The sequence below is a fragment of the Heloderma suspectum genome, chromosome 4 (genome assembly GCF_057233095.1).
Source record: "Heloderma suspectum isolate Gila_16-S chromosome 4, 16-S_ref, whole genome shotgun sequence".
Lineage (NCBI taxonomy): Eukaryota > Metazoa > Chordata > Lepidosauria > Squamata > Helodermatidae > Heloderma > Heloderma suspectum.
This window is the reverse complement of record NC_139461.1, coordinates 239,563,360-239,590,523: the sequence shown is the minus strand read 5'-3', so window position 1 is coordinate 239,590,523 and position 27,164 is coordinate 239,563,360. Positions and strand designations below refer to the sequence as shown.

Here is a 27,164-nt window from a genome sequence, read left to right as displayed (position 1 = left end):
AGGACTCTGAAATATTTTCAAAGCCTACTTTATCAGGTTTTTAAAACCAATCTATATAGAGCTGTCATTCCATATAAAAATGCTGCAGATCCAGGTTCTAGTCCCCATTCGGCCATGGAAGCTCACTGGGTGACTTTGGGCCAGTCACACACTCTCAGCCCAACCTACCTCACAGGGTTGTTGTTGTGAGGATAAAATGGAGAGGAGGAGGATAATGTAAGCCGCCTTGGGTTCCTTGCAAGAGGAATAAAGGCGGGATATAAATGCAATAATAATAATAATAATAATAATAATAATAATAATAATTAACTTTCTCGTAAAATACACTTTTGTTTGTTCTTCAGATAAAGAAAAGATCTGAACAAAATACCTAATTTTGTTCAATTAAAGTTTCAGTACAGCTTTGAGATCCAAAGCCACCTACTTACAGCACTAGTAGAACAACTATTTGCTTGCTTTGACAATGGAAGGACTGTCTTAAGAATGTAATGTATACGTGCTACTCAAAGTTATCCAAGTTGCAGTTTTATTAATTTACTACATGCTGTCCAGTGTTTCTCTATGTTATTGTGGTACTGATGACCTGGATCATGAAAATATTTAGACTGTGTGCATTGTATCATGTCTTATTACTCTCTTCTGACTTAATCTGGCAATACAGTTCCAGCGTAAATAAAATCCTGTTCTGCTTGTGACTGAACTTGAAGCATCTCAGTATCTGATCTGCCATCTGAAAGGCAGTTAATATTTAGTGGTATATTATTCCCACATGCTTAAGAGTGGCTTAGAGGCATAGCTGTTGAGAATTGGCTCTAAAGCAAAAGCGTCTAATGATGAAATCCCTGTCTTCTCTCTCATCCCAAGACTGACTTTTACTTGGTTTGCACAACATATTTTAGAGACAATCTTCTTGTCTTTTGGGAAAAGTAACTGCTAGGATTATTATTTCCAGACGATTCTCAAGTAGGTAAACAAGGAGCAACATTTGGTTCTAGAATATAAACATGTATTTGAACTATGAGCTTCTTAAACTGATACCTCTGTCTGCTATTAAATATATAGGCATCTGTAGTTTATTCATTATTTGAATAAATCTCTTTCTCTCTCTGTCAAGTAATTTCTCCCCAGGCCAACCCAGGTTTGAGTAGGGATGCCAGAGTTCAAGAGTCTTGCTGCAGCCTAGTGAGGCAGGGTGACATGGGAAGACAAGAAAAGAACTACAAAGTTGAGCCTGCTCAGGATGCTTCTCAGTATAAGGTTATTGGAGGGTAGGGACATGCAGACCTAGTTTGCAATTCATAACAGTTCATGGTTTGCTAACTGTGGGTTATTATATCATGTGAACTGGGCCACAGTCCTCTTCATTCTGATTATGGTTCAATCCTATACACACTTACCTGGGAGTGGAATTCAAAGGGGCTTACTTTTGAGTAAAAATATATAGGATTGCTCTGTAAGGGTAAGAATTCTGACATGGAGAAGGTTTCCTTACTCAAACTTCAGAAATGCTACTATAAAGTATACTTAATAGTCTGGAAGGTTGAACATGTATACATTTTTTGTCCTCCCATGAAATACGTTTTTGTTAAAGTATTGTTTGAATTAAAGATTGGGCACGTGGGGTAAAGTCACCAAGGAAGTCTCACTGACTAGGAATACTACAGAATAATTACTCATTCCTAGAAATGTAGAGGTTCTGTTATTAACCATTTGCAATCATAAGCATGGAGTCTAATAATTCGCATTTGATGGTTTAATTGTCGTTACACAGAAAATTGGTATCTAATGTATAATCTTGGGAATCCTTGGGTTGTATCCAGTGTCCCTCTGCTGATGGAAGCCTCTTTGATCCAGCAGAGATTTGAGTCAGCAGAACAGGAATGAGGTGATTTGGGGTGATTTCCCCCTGTGCCCCCCAATCTTAATGCAACCTCCCTGCCTGAGCATTCTTGCTTGCTAAGACCAAAGGTATTCTTGTTCCTGGCCTGTTGGCAGATGGGATTGTTAAAAGCTGTGTCTGTAGGAACTTGGATTCCACATTTTACGTACTGGCTATTGATGCATCCAGAGCACTATTTGGTCAGGTTTTGTTTGATGAGTTTTAGTTATTGAAGTCCAAGGATGTTGATTGCTTGGAGGGGTTTGTCCGAACCACCTTTATGTTCTACCATTGCCCATCTTGGCTTATAGCAACGTGGGCTAACCAGGGTCATGGTAATTTTAAATGCCTGTCTGCAGGAGGGGTTATTCCCACCCACACCTGAACAGGCAGTTATTTGTTTATCTAGTTATTAGTCCTGAAGAAAGCCATGCTGGACCCAGGGGATTGTACTAACTATTGACTGGTTGGCAATACTGTTTTTGAGGAGAAAAGGTTCTTGAGCAGGTGATGGCCAGGCAACTCCAGACACTCTTGGATAACACTGATTATCTAGATAGGTTTGAATCAATTTTCAGGTTGGGGTTTGGTACAGAGACAACTTTGGCCCTATGCCAGGAAAAAGGCATTGGTAGTGCAACCCTATTGATTTTCCTGGACCTCTTGATGGCCCTCGATACCATTAAATGTGGGATCTTTCTGGACCAGCTCTCTGAAATGAGACAGAAGGCACTGAATTGCTACAGTTTAATTCCTATCTTGATGTTTGGTTCCAGAATGTCATGCTCTACCCTTGCCCATCTTGGCTTATAGCAATGTGGGCTAACCAGGGTCATGGTAATTTTAAATGCCTGTCTGCAGGAGGGGTTATTCCCACCCACACCTGAACAGGCTGTTCTACTCCATGGCATGTATGCTGTGTTGTTCTGCAGGGCTTTATTTTGTCTTCCATGCTATTTAAGAGCTACATAAGGTCATCCAGAGTTTTGGAGTGAGGTATCATCAATATGCATTTTGAAACATATTTGGAAGTGTGCTTTTGAAATGAGGACAGTGTCATAACATTTGGAAAGTGTGAAAGCCGGTAGGTAACGTACGCTCTAATGTTCTGATCCACATAATAATCCATGCTATGTGTATCAGGTCAGTTTGTACTGGAATTTGCAAAGACTGAATTCCTTAAGCATCTGTATTTTTCAGTTGTAGCACCCCACTTATAGAAATCCCTTCCCTTTTAGGCAAACCTATCTTTGTCTTTATTTTCTTTTAGACTTCTTATTTGCCCAGGCCTTTTGATTTTTGTGATGTCAATTTCATAAGTTCATTAGTAACAATAAATGGATGCCAGTTACATATACAATATTAGGTAAACTCTGCAGTTTCAAAGTTGTAGATGAATGGTTGTCAGCACATCATGCACCATTCTTTAGGTTGTTAAAATGTATCAGTAGGTCAACAGTTTTCAACACCTCCCCTCACCCCACCGCCTTAAATTTAAACAATGTATAGGAAGTACATGCAGTCGTTTTTAAATTTGTACAAGTTTTCATATAACAATTATACATAATATAACATTTAAATCATGTTAAGTATACTTTAATTCCGTCATCCCGTCCCCCCCCGCCCAATATTTCAGGTCAAACATTTGTGGTGTATAGGGACAAAAAATTAACATGGGCTAGTTTTTTATCTTTGTTTATTAAATACAGGTAAAACAAACATGCTAAGTTAGATCACTCTCTAGGACAGAGGTGGGCAACTTGTGATCTGTAGACTGTATGCTCTCCCCCAGTACTATGCCGCTGAATTTGCTGCTAAAGTTCAGTGATGCAGCACCCAAAAAGCTGCAATTTTCCTTTTAAAACAAGGTATTCAGGCAGTGTGTGCTTTGCTTTGAAGGAAAAATTCAGGGTTTTTGCTGCCAAATTTGGTGTCACAGTGGCAAATTCAGCAGTAGGGGGTTGCCCATAGTGGGAGGAATTGACCCCAAGACCCCAGAGGTTGCCTACTCCTGCTCTAGGGCATCAGAACATTTTACAATGCAAATTGCCCTGTGACGAGGGTGGGGAACCTTTTTCAGCCAAGGGCCGAATTGGCTCCTGACAAGCATGCCAAGGGCCACATGCCAGCAGTGGGCAAGGCCACTTCACTTCTGGCATGTGGCACCCGATGCCCAGAATCCATTAACTCTCACCCCCTAACTCACTTTCACATGCACACATACAGACATGTTAAATGCACACAGATACTTCCTCTCCTGAAAATGCAAACCCACCCCCCCCACCCCCGGTTTTTGAAGTGCCTCCTATGAATTTCGTATGAGTATATGCATGGTGTGGCGAATGTGGATAGGGAGACATTTTTCTCCCTCTCTCAAAATAGTAGAACCTGGGGTCATCCTATGAATCTGATTGGTGGGAGATTCAGGACAGATAGAAGGAAGGGCTTCTTCACACAGCTCATAGCTAAACTATGGAATTCACTACCACAGGATGTAGAGATGGCCACCAATTTCGATGGCTTTAAAAGGGGATTAGACAAATTCCTGGAGGAAAAGGCTATCAATGGCTACTATTCCTGAAGGCTATGTGCGACCTCCAGTACCAGAGGCAGTGAGCGTTATGTACACCACTTGCTGGAGAACATGGGTGGGAGGGTGCTGTTGCATTTGTGTCCTGCTTGTGGGTCCCTGGTCGACAGGTGGTTGTCTACTGTGTGAACAGAATGCTGGACTAGATGGACCCTTGGTCTGATTGAGCATGGCTCTTCTTATGATATCCCTTCCATGTAGGAAATTGCATATAGCTAGATATACACTGTTCTGTGATGTGTGCATGCACTTGTCTTGTGACATGTATACATGATGGGAAAGAGAATGCTTCACCTGTTTAACACACTTAAGCACTTGGTATTTAGGTGCAAGATTAATAGCCTTTCTTTTGGAGACAAATAGTGTTTTCCTGCAGGGAGTATGAAGAACTCAGGTGGATGATGGGTAATCCTGCATGCATATGTAAGTATCCCAGCTATATGCATAAAGAATTCAAATGCATAGTTTAGAGGTCAGGATTTACAGTCAGGATTAAATTGTCTACAGATTGCTTGTAGCCTTTCCTAAGAAGCATAGGAATTTAAATTGTACTGGTGCTTGGATGTTTTTGGAACAGTCAATAGATACAGGAAAAAACATTTGAACGTCTGACATTTTTCAGTGAAATTTTGCTTTCCCAACTGCCACATCAAATTAACACCAATTTGTTTTTTATAGGTGCTGGCGAATCTGGTAAAAGTACCATCGTGAAGCAGATGAAGTAAGTAAAATGAAATGTATTTTAGACTGATACACAATATGGACCCAATCCACTTGCATTGCAGGCACAGTGTCTGTATCTAGAAGATCTTGTAAAGTGCCCAAAAGAGGTCTGTTCACCTCACCCAGCCTGCCATACAGGCAGTGTGATAGGACATCACGAGGAATGGAAAGCCTGTACGCACCTCCATTTCTTGTAATATCACAGATGTTGGTGTGAGGAGGGGGAAAACAAAAAGCAGCTGAGCTATGTCAAGATTCTTTGTGGGTGCTGTGCCCAGAGTGCATATGAATTGTGCTCATTTGCTGAGATCCAAAGGCCTTTTGCACAAGTGGAAGTGCCTTCTGCTTGTGCAAGCAGCCCCCCCCCCCATTTTTTTCTGGCTGACCCTTTGTGCTGAAGACCCTGTGCCACATTCTACACCATTCTGGAGCATCCCTTAATCTTAAGGAGCAACTTTTTGGAGGGCACAGGGGCTGCAGCAGGAAGCGGAGGCAAGAAGGCCCCAATCTGTGGGCAGTACCTCAAATCAAACCCAGTGGCTGCGTTGGAACATTACAATAACCCATGGTGGCTTAAGAAGCTACTCACAGTAGCTTATTTTTTAAATAGTCCATGATGCCCCACCACACGACTGGGCTACTAAGCTACTGTGAGTAGTTTACTAAGTTAATGTGTGTAATTTGACTCCCCCCCCCCCCGTCCTGATGCAGTCCTCCCACCTGAGCGGTGGTGCTGTTTCACCTCCAAAGCACTGGAAGTTTGCAGGATCCAGACAAAACTTCATACACAGCCTCCCCCAGTCAGGAGGCACCCAATCCACCATCAAAACCTTGTGCGGCCACTCATCAAGCAGCGAAAATCCTGAGTACAGCAAAGAGGGGATGTGGACCCTGGAGGTTCACAGGATTGAGACCAAACTTAATGCACAGCCTCTCCTAGTCAGGAGGCACCTGATCCAGCATCAAAACCAATTTTGGTTTTGCACAATTACCCCAGAGGAACGAAAATCCCAAGTGCTGCAGAAAGGCGGCGGTAGCTATATACTCTTGGGGGTTTGCAGGATCAGGGCCAAACATGACACACAGCCTCCCTTAGTCAGTAGGCACCCGATCTACCATCAAAGCCCTGCGCAATTACCCCAGGGGAGCGAAAATCCCAAGTACAGCAAAAAGGGGGTGTTGGCTAGAAAACCTTGGGGGTTTGCAGGATGGGGACCAAACCTCATAGTCAGTCTCCCGTACTCAGGAGGCACCCAATGCACCCTCAAAACCCAGTGCCCTGACACTGACAGCAGCAAAAATCAAAGGTGGCAATAAATGCTTGGAGATTTGCAGGATCAAGACCAAGCTTCATAGAGATGTAACACTCATGTGCTAAAGCGGAATTCTCCCCATAGCCATTGCTGACAGAGGCTTTAATGTCTTCCTAGTACTGCCACTGTGAATTTGTGAAATTGCATGAATTCACAGTTGCCATATTGGGAAGACATTAAAGCCTCTTCATCAGCAATGGCTATGGGGAGAATTGCACTTTAGCAAATGACCATAACATCTCTATGAAGCTTGGTCCTGATCCTGCAAACCTCCAAGGTGTTATGCTACCTTGGATTTTTGCTGCTGTCATTGTCAGGGCACTGGGTTTTGGGGGTGCATCAGGTGCCTCCTGGGTAGGGGAGGCTGGCTATGAGGTTGGGTCCCCATCCTGCAAACCCCCATGGTGTTGAAGGCATCTCCCCCTTTTTGGTGCATTCGGGATTGTTGCTGCTTAGTGAGTGATCACACAGTTTTGATGATGGATTGGGTGCCTCCTGACTGGGGGAGGCTGTGTATGAAGCTTTGTCCAGATCCGGCAAACCCCCAAAGTTTTCTAGCTACCTTGGATTTTCTCTGCCCTCAGGGTGCTGGGTTTTGATGATGCATCAGGTGCCTCCTGAATAGGGGAGGCTGGCTATGAGGTTTGATCCAGACCTGCTCATTTCGCCCTGGCCCCTTTACCCTGCTGGCTTGGTTGCTTTAACGTGTTCCTAAGCATTAAGCCAGTGAAGAGCAGAGCAGCAGTGATTTTGACTGCTCTTCCCTCACAGCTCTGTAGCTGGCCAAAATAAACCACAGTGACCGCCAGGTGACACGATAACCCACGATGGGTTAAATAACCTACTCTGCAGACCGTGGGTTCTCGAAGTGGGGTATTTTGGCCAAATAAGCCATCGTGGGTTAAAAAACTCCCACAAGAACACACACTAACCCATGATGGGTTAATTAACCCATCATGGCTTAATTAACCCATCGTGGATTACTGTGATGTCTGAATCCAGACAACATATTTATATAGATGTAAGAAATTCAAATGCATTTATTACAATTTTACCCTGCCTTTCCTCCAGTGAACTCAGGTAGGTACAGATGATTCTTTCCTCTTCTTCATATTCTCATGACAACTCAGTCACCCAGTGGGCTTCATGGCTGAGTGGCAATTGCTCTGCCCTGGACCTTCCACTTAACTGGTTAAGATTTATTTCTTTTCCAGAATCATTCATGAGGATGGCTATTCAGAGGAAGAATGCAAGCAGTATAAAGTGGTTGTCTATAGCAATACTATTCAATCTATCATTGCAATAATAAGAGCAATGGGAAGACTAAAGATAGACTTTGGTGAAGTTGCCAGAGCTGTAAGTACATTGTGTTGATTCAGTAGTATTGGAGATAATGTCAATGAAGTTTTGAAGTAGTTGTCTACCATGAAATTGGTAGTGGAAATACACATAAATACAAAATAGTGGTATGCATCTGATCATAATGTGAGAAGGAGTTAATACTCTGCTTTGAGTGTTTTGTTGCCATTACTTCAGTGTTGCCAGGAAACATGAAGGACTCTCATATGAACCTGCCCACACATTAAGATCTTCCTCTGAGGCCCTTCTCTGGGTTCATGCTTTTGGAGGTTAGGCAGGTGGTGACTGGAAAATAGTCTTCTTACTTCTAGTGCCCGTCCCTAGGGAAGTTTGCCTGGTGCCTACTTTATCTTTTCAGCACTAGGCAAAGACTTCTAAAAAAATTATACAGGCTTTTAATTAACTCTTTAATCCATTCTACTAGGCTCTTTTCAGCTGTTTATTGTTAATATTGTTTTTAGTTGCTTTTAAATTATTATATAATGTAAGTTGCCCTGTGTAAGCTTACTCAGAATGTTTTTTTGTGAAATCTTATACGGTTCAGGCAGTGCCTCTACAGTGTTTGTTGATTATGTAGCCTCTTGTCACTGTGCTTCTTTAATTAATGTTTCAGTGCCTTTTTGTATCATCAGTGGGCAAACACCTTCCTGTATATCAGTCATTTCTCCCTTTTTTTAGCACAGTGATAGGTTGTGACAGCTTTTGAGAGACCCTAAAACTTTATCCATGACTTTTGATAATGGCACGTTATGAAGGTTTATACAGCTTTTCTTTCTAAAATTCCAGCTTCATTTCTTTAATCTGCGGTTATAGCTTACTTGTAAATGCAAATATCTGACTTCCTGAAAGTCCATTTTGCCTGAATTTATTGTTTAACATGGTACTAAGCTACTAGCTTTGCAGCTTTTATTATCTGATTTAACTGAGCTTTTTATTTTCATAAACATCAGTTTTTATTTTTTAGCACTTGAAATTTTTATTCCAATGAATTTCATAGTAGAACTTGAATGAACTTATTTCTGAGCAGTTCTTTGAGAATATATTACACCACAATTTGCCTTCTTTCTGGTTGTTCAGACTAGCAGACCCTGTTATGTGAAGTATGGTTGTGGGGTGCATCAAATAATGGTTTTTGCAATTAGCAACTGGCTGCTTCCTTTCCTTTTGGGGAAGGGAAAAGTCCACTGGTTGTGGGTGGGAGGTAATCTACCAAACCCCTGCAAACTATAACTGAGCAACAATTCTTCCAATGCTTGTAGTTAAGCCATGTATTATGCTGCTGCACATGGGAACAGCAGTATTTAACCTATCTTTGTCTGCAGGATGATGCCCGCCAGTTGTTTGTACTAGCAGGAAGTGCAGAGGAGGGAGTCATGACTCCTGAACTAGCAGGAGTGATTAAGCGGTTATGGAGAGATCCTGGGGTTCAAGCATGCTTCAGCAGATCAAGAGAATATCAGCTTAATGATTCTGCATCCTAGTAAGAAGTATTTTTATAGATTTTAAACACTTTCACAGATGACCTCATTCTCTTAACCACTCTCATAAACATTATATTTGACTTTTCAGAACTGTTATTTATCTTGCAGAGTTATTGTGGCACGAATGAGTACTTCTAACGAATTTCTCAAAAGGCTGTGGGGAAACTCTTGGTGTGAGGATATAAAAATGGATTTCGGGAAAATTCCATAAGCTTGGTAAACTGGAGAGTTAATGGAGGCTTGTCTTTGAAGATTCCATGGATTATGCTTAGTTGATCTCAGCAAGCTCTGTGTGTCAAAGGAAAGGGCTGAGCTGTCAATCCCAACAATACTCACTTTCGCTATCTGCTAAAATGGACACTGGGCAATCTTGTTTTTAATGGCGTTTTTGAGATCTCCCTCTTGGAACTGAAGTGCGCTACAGAACAAAGTGGTACTGATCCTTCCCTTTTGATAAAAGTGTCATTTCACAAATCGTCCATCTTTGTTTTGTCTTGGCTGAACTTGAAGAGTTCCACATTGTTTTGATGTAACAACTTCCATAGGGGTAGCCTGCCAACTAAGAACAACGCTTCATGCATCTGATGAAATGGACTCAAGTCCATGAAAACTTAAGCCATAACAAATTGGTTAGTCTTTAAGGTGCCACGAGGATCTTTATACTTTTGTTCTCAGTTTAGTGAGGTTTATTAGAGCAGTTTGAAATCCATAGTGCTAGAAATAGGGCTGGGCGACTTGTGGCCTTCCCAAAGTTGTTTCCAATTCCATTCAGCCCTAGTCAGGGCCAGTGGTCAGGGCTGATAGGAGTTGTAGTCCAATAATATCAGGAGTGCCACAGGTTCCCCATCCCTGTATTAGAAGTATAAATGTGATACAGGATAACAAACAAGAGATGTATAATTATATTAATTACTAGAGGAAAATTTCCTCAATTGCTGTCCCCTGTGTCCCCCCTCCAGCATTTGTTAAAATGGTCATTTTCCTGCTTCAAGTAGCTTTGGTGGACACTAACTCAGCCTACTGTTTCATTCCAGAACTTCTATTAACATTGTTAGAATATTGGGCTATTGCTATGGGGTTGGATCCAGAAAAACAGCCCATGGCAGGGGGCTGATGGAAGCTGACTTCCCCACCCTCTCCCCCTGGCAGCCCCCCCATACCCTGCTAAATGGATTGGGCTATGGTACAAGGGGCTGAGGGGGAAGGGGTATCCCCGAAAATTGTGTGGAGACACCTTTTGGGAGTGAAAGCTCCACTCGAAGGTGCCTCCAGCAATTTTTAGGGAAACTTTTCTGGTGGCTTGGGTATGGGAAAGTCAACTTCTGCCAGCCTCCTCCCACAGGCTTTTCTTTGGAGCCAACCCATGGTTTATGCAGCACCTCTGTGCTGTCTTGAGATGATTTACATTTATTTAGCATGAAGACACAACAGTAGAAGCCATTTACACCTGTAACAGCAGTATAAGACTGTCTAGGATTATGGGGAATGTGTCCGCTGAATGTCTTTTCTTGGGCATTGCTGTGCAAGTGCTTCTTTTTACAGAGCAAACCACTTCTGTGTAGTAGTTTGCCACAACTGCTATGGTGGAATGTGTGACAGATCCAGACTCCCTAATTTTTAGGAGAAAAGCTGAAGTATTTTATATTTGTTCAACAATATTTTTTTTATAATTTTTCAGGGATTTAACCATGATTTTTGTGGAGATTTTTAGGACCTAGATTTTTTCATTTGTGGTGGATGAAGTTTCCTTTTACCAGCGGAGTCCACCAATGTATAAAAAACTTCATAGCACATGGACAAACAGTGTATTAATCTCTTGGTAGTAGATACTTGCTAGATCAGCTCTTTGCAGCACCGGATGAAGTAGCACTAACTCCCTCAAAGCTTGTTGTTGAAACCTGACAACACTGTATGCAAATAACTACACTTCCCCACATAGGGGAAGCATAGCATCTGTTTAAATAATTCACTGGTTCTTGTTATCAAACCGCTGTTAATGGCTCTTAAGACTTGAAGCACATCTTGCATTCTTCTTCGAGCATTTAACTTTAGAGCCAGTTGCCTGGAGTTGTCATTTAATTGACTTGCATTTTGGTTTTAGTTTGGTTCTCTATTGCCTAATCTAAAAGCAGGATACTGTGCTCTTCCTTCTAATGTGGTCCCATGTAGGCAGAAAGGCGAGGTATTAAATAAATGAAGTAACAATGTGAGCTACCATAAACCTCTAGTGCTATTTCACATAGCTGTAGTTTGTCTAGTATGGAGGGTTGACAGGATCTTTGTTTCCTAGCAGACATATTCTTTATCACAAGGAGCTGAGATAGTAAACTTTGCCTTCCCCAAATGGAGTTAGTTAACATCAAAGCCCTATTCAAGAATATGCCTCAGCAAAGAGATGGCATCTCAAACAACAGCTATGTTCTTCATTTAAAGTTGCCTTACTGATTGGGCAACTTCATAGAAACAAGAGGATGTGAAATGGAGTGGCTGTCTGTGAAAAGGTTGAGCTAAACATGTAGTGATGAAAGAAACTGCAGTCCTGAAATCCCTCCTGTAGTAGGAAAACATAGACTAGAGCCAGAGTATTATACAATGGTTAACGTGTTGGGTTTCAGTGTGGGAAATCTAGATTCAAGTCTTGTTCATCTTATAAAGCCTATGTTAGCCTAGACCAACTCCCTATCTCACATCATAATTTACTTTGCAGGGGTGTTATAAGGCTAAATAGTGTTCTGTTTGTTACATCTGTACCCCACCCAGCTGCCAGGCAGTAATGCTGAGGCTGTGAAGATAAAAAGAGCATGCAGGGAATCAAGTCTGCCATTATGGGTGGTGCTACTATCATTTTCTTCATGACTTGAGGTGTTATAGCATGACATAGAAAAGTTTCTTTCAGGAGATGGCAAATTGATCCTGACAATGAGAGGCCTAGGTGTTTGGATTACACTCTAGATACTGGATTGGATCCAAAAGTTTCCTTCCATTGGAGGAAGTAAACCCTTGGATTCAACCCATTATTCTTTTTATCACTATGGGTTGACACTCTGTTGGTTCTTTTGAGTATCCATAGAACTAGAGAGAGACTTGGATCTTGTTCTTTACACAGTGGTGAATAGGAGGTCTTCCTAATAATAATATTTAATATACATATAACATTTTCCCAAGTTTTCAAAATGCATATACACTCATTACTCCAGACAACAATCCTTTAATGTAGGTCTGTTATTAGGTGGGTTATGTCTGAGGCTGTTGGACAGTGGCTTGCTTAAAGCTACCCAGTCGGTTTGTGGCTGAATAAGATTTTAACTGGGGACTTTGACTCATCACTGATGTTCTTAACCGCTGCATTACACTCAACTCCTTCCTAGTGATCTCCAGGAAGTTTCTGTCATCATCTCAGCAACTCAGGCAGTGGTACATATCTCAGGCCCCGGATGGTGCTTGCAATTCTACCAATCTCTATCGCATGTTCTTCAGTTTGTGTGTGTTGTGTTTCATCCCTTTGCCCACCAATGTAGAGGTAACTGTCCGTTCTTTCAGTGTTGCATCTCTTCTATATCTTATAACTATTTATTATTATTATTACTTTGTATAGCACCATTGATATACGTGGTGCTTTATAGAGTAACTAACATAAGTAAAAAAAAACCCGATCCCTACCCTGAGAACGCTACACTCTAAAATTGTAATCGGATTAGGGACTACTTTGGATCAAGCTATTGTATTTACTGACTGCTCTAAAACTAGTGAATTATAGTGTGAGTGTTGCTAATTGTTTTGGAAACTATTGAGTCCCCATTTTACAAGCTACATTTTTAAGGGAGCTCTCAATGTAGGGCTCTCATAAAGAACTCAGAAATGTTAATTGGCTCCAGTTTAAGTTCAGCTGCAAACTAGGTGATGTATTAACATGGAATCAGTATATGCTATGTAAGAAAAGAATCTGGCAGAGGAGAATTTAAAATTTTTATCTGGTTGAGAATAAGGTAGTCTGAGGATAATGCCTGGAGACATCTATGTTCACAGGAATAATATATTCTATGTACTATCTTGAACGAAGAATGTATTTGTCTCTACTCTACCTCACCCCCATTAGCTACCTTAACGACTTGGACAGAATATCCCAGCAGAGCTACATTCCAACCCAGCAAGATGTTCTGCGGACCAGAGTGAAAACAACAGGCATTGTAGAAACACACTTCACCTTCAAGGAGTTGTACTTCAAGTGAGTAATGTGGACTGCAAGGTGCAAGTTATGTATTCTGTCGCACCACAATTTCTTTGGGGTATAGTGTAAGATTTACTGCTTTTTCTTTTATACATATGATGCAGGCTTAGTTTGACTCTGGGTTCTCATAATGCAATACTTCTGTCATTAAATTCTGTTCTTACTGGAGATTCTTGGTATCAGTTCACTTTTTTATTTTCATTGTTTTGTTCTTTCAGCTGCTTTTATGTTGGGATCACAGACACAGGTACTGAACCCTTGCTTTACAGGAGCATATATACTAAAAGGATATTGGCTACTGTTTTATATTTTTATTGGACGCTTAAAAGATAAAAGCCCACCATAGAGACTTTCCAATTTGCCATGCATTTATTTTGCTCTGTTGCAATTGGAGCTGAAGTTAACGTGGCTCTCTGAACTGTGCATGGCTTTCTCAGCAAAACTGTAGAGATAGTACTAACCAGTCAGTAGTACTGAACATTGGTAGGGAAGCATGCACAGGTGATAAAATGCTTGCCATTAATAGTGCTTGATGTAAGACAGGGCTGTGTATTTCCCATTGGAATACACACAGAGTGACTTAAGTGGGTGGGTGACATATAACCCATGTTCCTCCATGTAGCTTGCCACCTTGATGGATCCTTACAGGGATTGCAGTAATTTCATTAAGTGTAGCCTTTAAAACCTCTTGGCTCTGCAGTTACCATTAAGTGTCGATGTCCCACACCTTTGTAAAATATACCATGCAGAATGAGTGGGACTGGCAAAAGCTGACCTTCCTCCAGGTGCAAGACTTGCTACAAAGGTCATAGAGCTCAAAGGTTTTAGACACTTTGAGGTATGAACAAGGAAATTGTAAGGAGCCCTTCCCTGCAAGCATGTGCCCACCCCAATGTAATTAGCCTGACCTAGGCAGTATCCCCTTAAGTATGAATTCCTCACTATTCCCTCTTATCCTTCATGCCAGACATAAGGATGCATTGAAGCCCAGAACTCCCCCGCCTGCCACCATGCTAAACAAATGCTCATTTTAGATCATATGCTCCACTTTAGACTAGTTAACAGTGCTTGTTCTCAAATGCACTTTGATAAAAATATACAATTTATTTTACAGTGTTTTAATACTTCTGTATATGGCAAAATGAGTAACTACTTTTGCTTGGATTTCTGCTGACAAGACTCACTTGCATATGGCTTTTAATTGCACCTTTCCAGTTGATTGGGAGAATGCTGACAAATATTTTGTGAATATATTTTACAAAGATAGAGCAAAATCTAAAAGTAGACCAAAGGAAGGTGGGATTGGGTGGGGACAGTGTTATTTGGTTCTGGGCTTTAAATCCTAGTCAAAGCAATCACAGAATGACCTTCGAAAAACTACCATGGTTGAGCCTCTATTCCCAATTTGTAAAATGGGAATAATGATCCTCATACATATTAATATCAAGACAAGGTTTATAATATCTGTATGCTAAAGTATTGTGTGAATGCAGAATAATTTGTGTATTCCAGTGAATCAAGCATTGGACTTGGGTAACCAAAGTTCAGATCCGTCTACCTCCACTTTCCTTAAACTAGGGGTGGAGAACCTTCTTTCTCTCAAGGACCACATTCCCTCAGGGGTCAAAGCCAGAATGCCTCCTTTCCTTGGTAGGCCTGGGTCTTGCAATGTCCAGCTCTGTAATGTCTGTAGGTAAAAGAATACCTACTCGGTGTTCTGTCTTTGGTGCCAGAGGCTTTGCCACCTGCTGGTTCTATCCTCAAGCATTGAGACAAAGGGCTGTGTTGCCTTTTTGTTCAGTGCGTTGCTGCTCATGATGAGGCTGTAGCATGATATAAAACCTGGAGCCTGTTGAGAGGGGACTCCATTGGTTGCAGGGGATGATTTATAAGATTTGGAGATAATACATCCTACGCTGTGTTCCAATCAATCAAAATAGAGGACAACTTTAAAAATGCATCTGTGGGTGGGGCTAGGACCCCCCCCTCCCCGCAACCCCCATTCTCTCTCTCTCTCTCTTTGCCACTAGTCCGAGCAGGCTGCCATGGGAGAGACGGATCATTCTTGCCAGAGGTCTGAACTGATCTCTTGCAGAGGTCTTTTAAAGTTAGGCCAAGGGCCCAAGGCTGCTTATTCCTGCCTTAGCCACCCAGTGGCTCTGTGGTTATTTCAAGTCTTGATTCTTCATATATAAAATTTGAATATGCCAGGAGTTGCTAATACAGGTTTCTTATTAAAACAAAGAAGCTAAGCTTTGCCAAATATTTCCATTTTTTTCAAGTGCTATTTAAATGAGTAACTTAAATAATACGTTCTTTCTGAGCTGCTTGGCCTCTTGCCTTTCCCGTGTATGACTTATTTGCTACAAATTGCCTTAGTATGCAATATTCAAGTTCTGATGTAATGATTATTAATTAGTCTAGAAAATGTAGTAAATTGCAGTGTAGCTTGATACCTTGTTCTGATTTTTAAACTACCAGTCAGAGGAGTGTGTCATGTGTTTAAGACATATTTTTAAAGCAGTATAGTTATCACTTTTGTTTGACCTTTTTTCTATACCCTCCCCCTCCTCCCCCCGCCCCCCCCCCAATGAGCCTATCCAAGTTGTCCCTGTGGATGCAAGCAGACAAAAATCTGATCCATAACTAATAAAGGGCACATCCAAAATTTGGATGAGTTACATTAAGCTTCTTACTTTAAGCAAGCCTGAAATTAGCCAGTCTTAATGGAATAGAGTATCTGTTTGGCCTGGTGTGCCATTCAGGGAAGTGCCTTTTCAAATTACTCCTTTTCTACCATAAGACAAGGCTGTATACTATCTCCTATCTGGGTCTGTAGTTTTGTACATAATCCTTTAAACCAGGGATACACAACCTTTTTAGTCCCCAAGGGCCTACTTCTGTGTCAGCTGGGGGCTCAGCTGCTGCACTAGTGTGTATGTGCACATATGTGCATCCCTCCTCCACCCCCCAATGTTCCACACCTCAGTGTGCAGGAATTGGGAAGGTTTAGGCATTACTTCCATGCCTGTGGAGATCTAGGTATCACTGTGGAGTGGGGGAGGCGATCACCGCCAAGATCACTGTTTCTCCACCTCAACTAGTGATGGGAAAACAGCAAATTCCAATCACTGGAGTTTGGAAGAGGCTTTTGCCTTTCCCACCCCCCAGCAAGATCACTGTTCTGGCACTGCTATTAGATTTTTCTCCACGCAGTTCTGTGATCAGCTTGGCTATGGAGGAAAGTGGTGGGGTCCTGCTGGCTTCATCAAGATTCTCATGCAGCCTGCAATTTGTGCACCCCTCCTTTAAGGGAACTTGAAATACCAGAACTGCTTGCTGTGCCGCAGAGGTACGCAACCTGTTGCCCTCCAGATGTTCTGTAGTACAACTCCCATAATCCCTGACTACTAGCTATGCTGGCTGGGGTCTGTGGGAGTTGTAGTCCAAAACATCTGGAGGGCATCAGATTGCCTATCCCTGTTCCTCCTGTATTATTGCTTGTAAAAGTTTGGTGCAGGTTAGCTCGCCCAAAATAAATAATTTTGTAAGTGCATTATCTACTTATTGTAAAGTGATTATCATATGATCATATTTGCATAATCAAAAAATGTTGTTCAGAAGGAGCCAAGAAAAATGCTATTCCCAAGCAGCAGCAGATTATAAACAAGGTGCTAGCATAACGTTCCAGTTCCATGTTGAGCAAGGTGTCCCTCTGTGTTTGATAGCAGATGTCATGAGGCATATCCCTGTGTTTCTCATGGCATTATTGTCCTTTCTTTGCACTCCAACAGGAAATCATAGTGCTGAATATGATACTTGTGCTTTCCATATCATTACTGTCTACCATTTCAGAGTGTGAATTCACATTGCAGAATTGGGGTCTTGAAATTTTGGTTCCTTTTCAGGTGTTACCACAGCTAGAGGCAGGCTAATGGAATGTTTCGGTCAATAACATATAGTAGAGAATTCTCTCTTCCTAGTACACTTCTGGATGATACTTAAAAAGGAGGGTATTGTTGCCATTGTGATGCAGTTATTTTGTGTTTTCCTGGATCGTGAGCCCCTTACATCTCTACCAGGAGATGCTGACCATCATCTTCTAGCATGTGGTGGTAGGCTAGGCAGTCACGATTCAGTAAGTTACTAAAGATTGCTAAATTATGCCCTCTATTGTCAGTAGTTTACAACGTCTGCAATACATGTTTCAACAAAAGGAGATTGATAATACCTCCCCACCCACTCACCCTTGTCAAAAGAATCATTGCTTATATTCTAGCTTGGCTTCCATTCTAGCCTGAGTTACTAGAGAGACAACAATCTGTGGTGACTACTGCTGACAGTTCATATGATCAAGTGTCAGGATATCCATAATTATCATAACTGAACTTACTTTGTCTTAAGTTATTACTCGGTCTTCTCAAATTATGGCTTTTACTGTTTTTTGTATTAGCCTGCCAAGTACCATAGCCCTAAGTGAAGGATGAAGATCCTGGGAGCTTTTTATTCATGTAAACACACTAGTTCTACTGGAACGTGACCTAATAGTCTCAGTGACTCATCTGGCTCTTGATTACACTTTCGGTTATTAGAGGCCTCCTTGTGATTGCTTGTTGTAGAAAAGATTAGCATTTTACAGTTTTGCAATAAAACTTGAATGTCAGAAGAGTATCCTTCTTGCTGATTTTAGTATGATAGATTCTACTAATGGCAAGGCTTACTCAGTTTATTAAAGGACCCCCTATTGTGAGCTTTTGGTGGCACTGAACAGGCAACTTCACTTTCATTTTGGTGTAGCATCATTTTCAAGTCATTTATCTTTCTGTCAGGATGTTTGATGTTGGCGGTCAGCGTTCGGAACGTAAGAAATGGATCCACTGCTTTGAAGGAGTAACAGCAATTATATTCTGCGTAGCTCTCAGTGATTATGACCTTGTCCTTGCTGAGGATGAAGAAATGGTATGTTGCCATAGAGTTAAATATTAGTTACAGTCTGCATGATGTGAACTGTGGTAGGAATTAACCGTAAGCTTTGTGTAGCTTGTTTAAGAAAGCTTAGTCCAATGTTTTGCTGTTTGGCTGCCTTGAAAATTACGAATGGTAACCAAGTTTCAAAGTGGTGTAAGAGCAAGCTTTTCTTGTATGCATTCTCAAAATTCCTGCAGTAAAAGCAGGCAAAGGGATTCAGGGCTGCTTTGTGACTAATCTTTGTAGGAATTCTGATGTTTGCCCAAAGGGTTGCTGGTACCTTTTCTGTGATCATCAGCTTTAACTATTTACATTCTTTGCACTAGCAGCATTGTTGCAGTTAGTAACTAAATGAAGTTGCTCCAGTACTGCCTTTTCACTGTGGTGTTCCTGCTTTCCCTAGAATCGTATGCATGAGAGTATGAAACTCTTCGACAGCATTTGTAACAACAAGTGGTTCACAGATACATCAATCATTCTTTTTCTGAACAAGAAAGATCTGTTTGAGGAAAAGATAAGGAGGAGTCCACTAACTATTTGCTACCCAGAATATCCAGGTAAGGTAAAAATAATGGGAACAATAGGATGAAAATGGCAGATGTATAATAAATGCAGTAGATTGCTGGGGGGCATTTAATGTTTGTGCCCTCTGTATATGTACATTGTCTTCTCCCTCTGCTCATCCTGTATTCAGCCTTTTAAATATAGAGAGGGCTGTCTAGTAGTATTTCGATTAGGTGAAAGCAGAGAGGTCTTAGGCTACGATAGGCTCTGTTTTATTACTAGTTCTTCTGTCTTGAATATCTCATATTCTTTCTTATGGTCCAGGGTTGTATTTTCTGATGGAAGCAGATGTCTAATATTATGTTTACACCAAATTGTGCCCTTTTGTTTATTATATGTGATAAGAAACTCAACTTGTAGAGTTCATAAAAGATATCTGAGAGACCTAGAAGGGTTTTTTTTCCTCATCACTAAAACAAGATTTCCATAGCCCCATTTCTGAAACTGGTCCTGTGTGCACTTCATGCCATTGATTATGGGCTTCACCATGAGCTGCATACCTAGTGCAATCTTTCCCACCACCTGGCTGTGTCCTATTTGCTTGAATTCATTCAAGTTGTCACAGAATTTTTCCCACAGCACAGCAAGTATTGGGCATGTAATCAGCTGCTAACTACTGGTAGAAGGCCGAGTCTATGTCCCTCCATATAGGTCTCCACAAATTGTAGCTTAGCTTCATAGCCCTAATGAGATTACACTGTAACTACTGTTCAAATGCCCATGGGATCTCAGTAGAAGCATCTATGAAACAATGTGGAATACAATGAAGTTTTTCCATCAATGGAACTACATCTGTCAATGGGATCAGGACAGATGCAATTCTCTCTCCCCACTGTGTGCCCTCAAAATCTGCTCGGGAGGGTTGGAGGACCCTTTGGAGCAGATGATTGGGGGCTGCAGAGAAAAGGAGACAGAAAAAGTCCTGTTGCATAAGTGGAGTTCTGCTTGTGCAACATTTGATCCATGCTTTTTTTTTTAATAGAGGGGTTTAAAGATGTGTTTTGATGGTTTCTGAAGAATGGTCACATTCAGAATTATTTAGGTGTAACAACTTAGTTGGAGTGCTTTCATGAATAAAATGTTTTCTTCAGCATTTTGAGGTGTTTCCTTGTTTTGTTTTTTGAGCTCTCTGAGCATCAAAGAAATAAGGTGGCTTTTAGGGTCATTCTAGTTATGCCTAGTTCTTGCTAAGGGCAGCCACTAGCTGCAGCACTGTTTACACTAAACAAACTAAAGTTAAGAAAATTTACCCAGCAAATACCCTGCAATAACCTGCTGCTGGTAAACATTTCTGCTCTTGGAAGATTTAGGCTGCATTTAGGGTAAATATGCATAGGATTGTGCTGATGGGGAGGCAACTTAGTGCCTTTTCTTAAGCGAATAACAATCCTGCTATCTAACCCGACTTAATTACTTAATTCAGGCACCTGTAAGGCTCACCTAACTCTTTTGGAAGCAGCAAGTAAGACCCTGCTAGTCTTCCTGCTTCCTGTCAACTTATTGTATGGACTATCTACCCACCCCAGTACCAGACACACACTTAGTGGTGCTGGCACACATCTCTAGGCAGTAGAGTGTACTTGTGAAGTGAGTGTGTGCACTACAAACAATGCCTTTCTCTGGGTCCCTTTCCTACCTTGAATGCCTTCTGTTGCTACTACTTCTGTGCTAAGCCAAATAAGCTCCCTCCTGATGTGGTTCTTGATTCCTTCCATGCTGCAATGAGCTCCATTTTCCAAGCAGAATTCTCGCCTAAGCCCATTAAAATTAATGGGCTTAAGCTACCCAGTCACTTCATAAAGATTTGGCTGTAAGCCTACCAACACAATGGCTGGGTTCAAACAACATGATAACCCACACTGAAGGGTTGAGTGTGGGTTCATAGAATCACAGAATAGTGGGATTGGAAGGGGCCTACAAGACCATTGAGTCCAACCCCTTGCTCAGTGCAGGAATCCAAGTCAGAGCATCCCTGACAGATGTTAGGAGAATCTAGGAGTGTGATGACCTTTGGGTTAGAATTAAGAAACATTTGAAAAGGGAACCAGAAGGAAGATAGGGGAAAAAGAGCCTTTTAGATGGAATCATGTGTGCTATTTCAGATTGGCTTCTGGCCCAATGGACTTCATGGCCTTAAATTTTAAGAACAATGGGACTCCAGAAGGGAACGGATCATTTTTAGCTCATCTAAGACTGCAGTCCTATCCACACTTAACTTGGGTAACTCAATGAACACAGTGGAGCTTGCTTCTGAATAAACGTGCACAGGATTGTGCTATAACCCATACTTAGCTAAATTAAGTTTTCCTGTTACAAAGCCAGATGGGTAGTTATCGCCCCCAACAGCTCAAAAAGTGTTATATGAATTTGTATAATTTAGACAATCCCTCTAAAAGGTTAGTAGAGCTATTTATAACTTCCACACGAATTCTTAACATATTAGTCTCCAATATGATGTATGTGGATGCCTCTATTATAAAGTCAAATGATTGAAACACCTCTTAAAAGGTACAACAAAGTTCCATCTTGGATTGCTGTGCTACAGGGTTTCTAAAAAATGTATGAAATAAATCCCAAAACGCATTGGGTTTTTCTCATTCTGCATTTTAAAAACAACAACAAGAGCAGTATTTCATAGTCTTGGAGTGAAGTTAAGATAACCATTATTCCTAAGCCTGGTAAATACTTATCTAAAGTCAAATACAAGAATCCCATTTCCCTGACATAGAGGATAAACTGTTAATTTCAGTCCAAGCAAGTCAACTAAACAGCATTTTGTGCAAGTATATACCCTTTGATCCATCCGGCTTTTAGAAAGGACAGAATTTTAATCAAAACATTTGTAGTATCATCAACCATGATTAAGAACTCAGTCAGAATGCCATCACCAGGTGCTGAAAATGCCCTTGATAGCATAGAATGGACTTGTGTCTGTTCGAGTGTGTTAAGTGCTAAAACAATACTATTTTGACTGTGCTTTGGCACATGGTTTGATCTGCTTTATCACCTGGAATCTGAGAGAAACAAGTCTGGGCCTGGAGAACTGAACCCACTTCCCACAGCAGCTCTTCTGCTTTGCACCACATCACCCCAGCTCTTGATTTTGCTCACCACCTTTTCACCAGAAGGAGCAAAGGATCTTCCAAAACCTTGCACCAGGCAAGAACTCAAAATCCAGGTAGTGCAGAGCAAGGAAGCAGAACAAGGAAGAGACACCTAGGCAAGAATGCTGAACTGAACCAACAATTGACCAAGAAGCTAGAAGCCATTTCCTACTTATTTTATTTATTTATTTAATACTATTTTTAGACCACCTTTAAGGGTGGAACCCTTATTGATGTAGAGTTCCTTGAAGGCTGGGACCAAACAAGATCAGACAATGTTGCTGTTGGTGGTTATCAACTTATGACCCAGCACAGAGGAAACAGAGCAGGGCTGGATACAATTCTTGGCACTTACTCACTGCTATATTTTACAATGTGACAAGCCAGTGAATTAGCTAGTGAAAATCAGTTGGACACAGGACCAAGGTCAAAGGCAATAAGGAGTGCAGCCAGTTGTATATTGATCGAATAGTTGTATATTGATCATGATGTAGCATATGAATGGATTAAACAAAAGATCCTAAAATTCCCTAATAAGTTCATGTACTGACAAGTGATTCCATTAACATTGGAATAATCTCTGATGGCGTCTGCTGAGAAATGAATGGCTGATGATTTTAATACTTTTTCAGGACTATTTTCAGTTTCAAGCCTGAATGGTGTATAAAGGGCATGTACAATAGGCAAGCGTGTTCTGATATCCATGGATGAAATGGGATCCATTGTATTGTACACCTGACACTAAAATTAGCCCTTACTAATGCTGTTTTTTGTCATCTTCCATAGCTTCTTAATTATCTGCAAGACTTTTGTGTAATTTTCCTCAGAAGTATGGTAGAAGATTTTCTTAGCCATTTGCCAGTTTCAATGGTACAACTAAGTCATTTTAGACCCTTGGACGTAGTGGTCTTCTCCCCCCTCCCTTTGAACTGTGTGTCTTGTCTGAACCCAGCCACACTAACAAACCATGGGTTGTTAATCACAAGCAACCTATGAAGAGAACCCATGGTTTGTTGTTGGGTTGTGAACAGCGGGTTGTTTGTGATTTACAAACCTTGGTTTGTTAGCGCAGCTGGGTTCAGACAACATGATAACTTACAGTTCAATGACAACCCACACTCAACCTGTACTCAACCTTGAGAGTGGGTTATTGTGTTGTCTGAAACCAGGCATAGTCATCTGGTACCTGCATTGCACTTGCCAGGTTTAAAAAAATCATGATAGTTGGTGAGAGCATTTGTGGATCATTGCCCACATACCTTGTCAGTAAGTGAGTAGTGGTAGCAAGAACCTTTCAAGGCTATTTCACTGGAAAGCCTTTGTATACATGAAAGCAATTATACGAATTGTCTGTGTGATAGTGTTTGCAGTTAAATCATAAAACTGGGCCTATGTGTCAAAGAGAGCTGATACTTTACACTGAGCGATGCTTGGCTGTAGAGCAGAAAGCTTAGAAGTGTACATGCCCATCAATGTTTTCTTTGAAGAGCAGTGCTGCTCCCCATGTCACATTGCAAGTTCTTCATGAAATTCTCCTGAGTTTCAAAAATGGTTTTGCCATGCACTGTGGGATTCTGTTGTGTAGAGAAAAAGAAAAACCCAATTGGGTCATGGGAACTTACAGCTTTCTGGTTGGCAGCCCTTGTTTTTTTTAACTCTCTATTAAAGATCCCTATCCTTCTTTTCATCGCCATGGCTATCTACCTCATATCATGATTAGTTCATCCTATCATTTTCCCCTTTTTTCTAATATGAATCGGTCCCTTATTTTGTGGTTGCTGTATCCCATTCTTCCTCCAAGGAGCTTAGAATAGCAGATGTAGGGTTCCCAGGGGACCTTTCACCTAGGTATTAACCAGACTCAGATCTCCTTAATGTCAGAGCTACATCAGGCATCTTCAGACTATTCCTTAAGCCCAGGAGCATTTCTTTAGCCAAAAACGTTGGCAAGAGATGTATCTAATCACCACTAATATGAAATACTGCAGTTGGAACAAGTGTGAATGCCAATAATTCTTTCTTTCTCAGAAGAGCTATGCAGTCAATTAAAAGTCCTTGAAAAGTGGCTTAGGTTTGCATAAGGTGTCTACTAGTCATGATGGCTGTATGTATATCTCCAGAATTGGATGCTTCTGAATACCAGCTGCTGGGGAACAACAGCAGGAGAGAGTTGTTGCCCTCTTATCCTGCTTTTGCAGGATAAGCATCTGCTGGCTGCTGTGGGAAAAAGGGTACTGGACTAGATAGGCCTTTGGTTTGAGCCATCTGAGCTGCTCTTACGTTCTATGTCCTTCTTTTTTCTAGGTTCGAATACATATGAAGAGGCAGCTGCATACATTCAGTGCCAGTTTGAAGATCTGAATCGAAGAAAAGACACCAAGGAAATCTACACCCATTTCACCTGTGCCACTGACACCAAGAATGTGCAGTTTGTTTTCGATGCTGTTACAGATGTAATAATTAAAAACAACCTGAAGGAATGTGGACTCTACTAAAACAAGAGTGTCAGAGAAAGGTACATTATGAACTTAGCAAGCTACTCTGAGCTTTAGCATTGTGTAAACATTTGCCTGGCTATAACATGAACTTCAGCTAATGGTTTTTTTTCTTTCAGATTTCAGGATGTGGTGTTTTAAGAACTGGACTGTTTAACTGCTGCCTCGTGGGACAGCTGCAAGCATGAACAGGACTGGGGAATGAAAACAGCATGCAAAATCCTTGCATTCTTTAGCACAATATTCTGTACTAGGGACCTTTTTATTGATATGGGATGCTGAAGTTAGACTTCAAAAATGGAACTACTGTTAAGTGTGATTTTTTTTTTTACCATCCAGGCATCACTTGGATTGCATAGATTCAGATGTGTACAGCTGTTATGTAGTTGAGATCCCAGAACTTCAATATGTAGCTTTCTTTCTTTAATAAGCCACAACTGCTCTGTTTTTAAGGTTTTCCATCAAAACTATATCTTGACTAAATTTTATTTCCTTATTTGCAAACAATCTTGTTTTAAAAACAAACAAAACACTTAACTATGCACATGATGTGACCAGATCATGCAGAAAGTATTCCTCTTAGCAGGAACCTTTTGTTTTTAAAACTTGGTATGGTCAGAACTTGATATTACTGCAACTACTTAAAAGGGCCTTACAATTCTTATGGCTAAAGCTATGGCTTCTTCTAATGTATACTTTGTTACCATTCTGCTACGTACACTGTAAAGCTTTCTCTTTCCTCCAAAAGATAAATTTCCTGTAGCAGGGTAACATGTTTTGTCTTGCTTATGGGTTGGGGAGGATTAGCCTGGATTATGCTGATTACCAAATCACTGAGTGTGCTACTGGTGTAGCAGGTGGAAATCTGTTTCTTATATGAAATGCTTGATGTGGCTTCCAGTTAGAAGGCTGAATTGTAAAATTCCAAACTGGAGGGGAGAGTACTGCTGCCACAAAGCTACTTAATCAACCACTTAATTATTTGTGTGTGTGTTTGGTCTTAAACCAGTGGGGAGTTTTGTAGACAGTGCAATTTGTTCTGCATTTACCAAGGCCTTTTATCTTCAGAAGTTTCAAAAATGTATCAACAGCATGCCTTTACTTTGTAAATGTGGTGCCAAGTTCCTGTTTGCCATTGTTTTTACTGTTGTGATGTTATTAAGCAGAGTCAGTACATTTCTTTGCTGAAACCATTACATTGAAACTCTTTCCCAATTTGTCATGTACAGTTTCAATCTGATGTAGTTATTGGCAATATTAAAATGGTAAGTTAAAAATATTAACGTTCTTAACTTTATTGGAGCCACCTCTAGAAACATTCTTGAAATCTTTGTTGGTCTCTTAATTGCATTTCCAGTTTCTGCAAATAAAGATTTTAGTTAGATGGATTAGCTATTTGGTATTGCTAAACGTTATGTCAATCGATGTAGAGCTTTTGTATCTTAGTTTCTGAATAATTCTGATGCCAGTTTTCCATTATATAGGCACTGATAGCTTATACAAACAAGGCTGAGAAAGGTGGCAAGGTGTTTGTTGGTTCTTACCATATAAGTCATATCAACAAGATACTATAGTTTCTATCTAAAATCTTGTGACTACTTGTTACCAATTGTGGTGATTATAATCACAGTAGAAGAGTGATAAAATTCTCATATTCTCCTCCTACTAGGCTGTTAAAATGACGGCCTTACTAAAATACTCTGTTTGCAGATTATAGTAAGTTACTCTAATGAATTTTTGCTCACATTAACCCTGTAAGGCAGGTGTGAGCAACTTATAGCCCTCCAGATGTTCTGGCCTACAACGTTGATCATCCTCACCATTGGCTATGCTGGCTAGGACAGATGGGAGTTGTAGGCCAAAACATCTGGAGGGGCACAAGTTGCCCATCCCTGCTATAAGGTGATGTATTCACTTGTCAAATGGGGAACTGAGACCATAGCTTGCCAAATACCACTAGCTGAGACCTGGTTTTATACATTCATGTTTAGTGCACACTGGATAGGTTTGCATGATTGAGGAGGGAAAATAAGTCGCTGGTCATGCACCGCCTAATTACTGTAATTACCATCCCTGGGCACAGCTTGTTGTGACATCAGAACCCAGCGAGAGTGGGTGGTGGGGGTGGTTTACAAGCCACCACACAACCCTAGAACAAGCTATGGGTTCTGGGGTGGTTTGTAAACCACCAGCATCCACCGTTGCTTGACATCATGACAAGCTGCGCCTGGTGAGGGTAATTATGGTAATTAGGCAGCGCATAACTGGCACTTGCAGGGTGGAAAATAAGCCATGGTGGCTTGTTGTCCCTGCCCAATTGTGTAAACCTGGTCAATATCTCACCAACAGATAAATTGCAAGCTAAATGTCTAAATGGCTTCAATTGAAATGGATTGTTAGAAATGGTCTGTAAATTCTGTCTTGGGGTTTGCTCTGAAAATTTCACACATGGAAGCCATC

At 41.0% G+C, this 27,164-nt stretch overlaps 1 protein-coding gene and 1 non-coding gene across 2 annotated transcripts in view; both read left to right on the top strand.

Moving 5' to 3' along the window:
* GNAI3 (G protein subunit alpha i3) overlaps positions 1-25,983 on the top strand; it is a 34,613-nt gene extending 8,630 nt beyond the window's left edge. The window contains exons 2-9 of the mRNA XM_084852865.1: positions 5,148-5,190; positions 7,720-7,861; positions 9,187-9,344; positions 13,442-13,570; positions 18,403-18,532; positions 18,945-19,098; positions 24,514-24,724; positions 24,824-25,983. Of these exons, the coding sequence (XP_084708991.1) occupies positions 5,148-5,190; positions 7,720-7,861; positions 9,187-9,344; positions 13,442-13,570; positions 18,403-18,532; positions 18,945-19,098; positions 24,514-24,704 (947 nt within the window). The 3' untranslated portion in view covers positions 24,705-24,724; positions 24,824-25,983. The remainder of the gene's footprint in view (positions 1-5,147; positions 5,191-7,719; positions 7,862-9,186; positions 9,345-13,441; positions 13,571-18,402; positions 18,533-18,944; positions 19,099-24,513; positions 24,725-24,823) is intronic.
* Positions 15,211-15,351, top strand: LOC146348333 (small nucleolar RNA SNORA57). The gene has a single exon (XR_014790897.1). It is a non-coding gene; the product is annotated as a small nucleolar RNA SNORA57 (small nucleolar RNA).
* Positions 25,984-27,164: the final 1,181 nt, after the last annotated feature.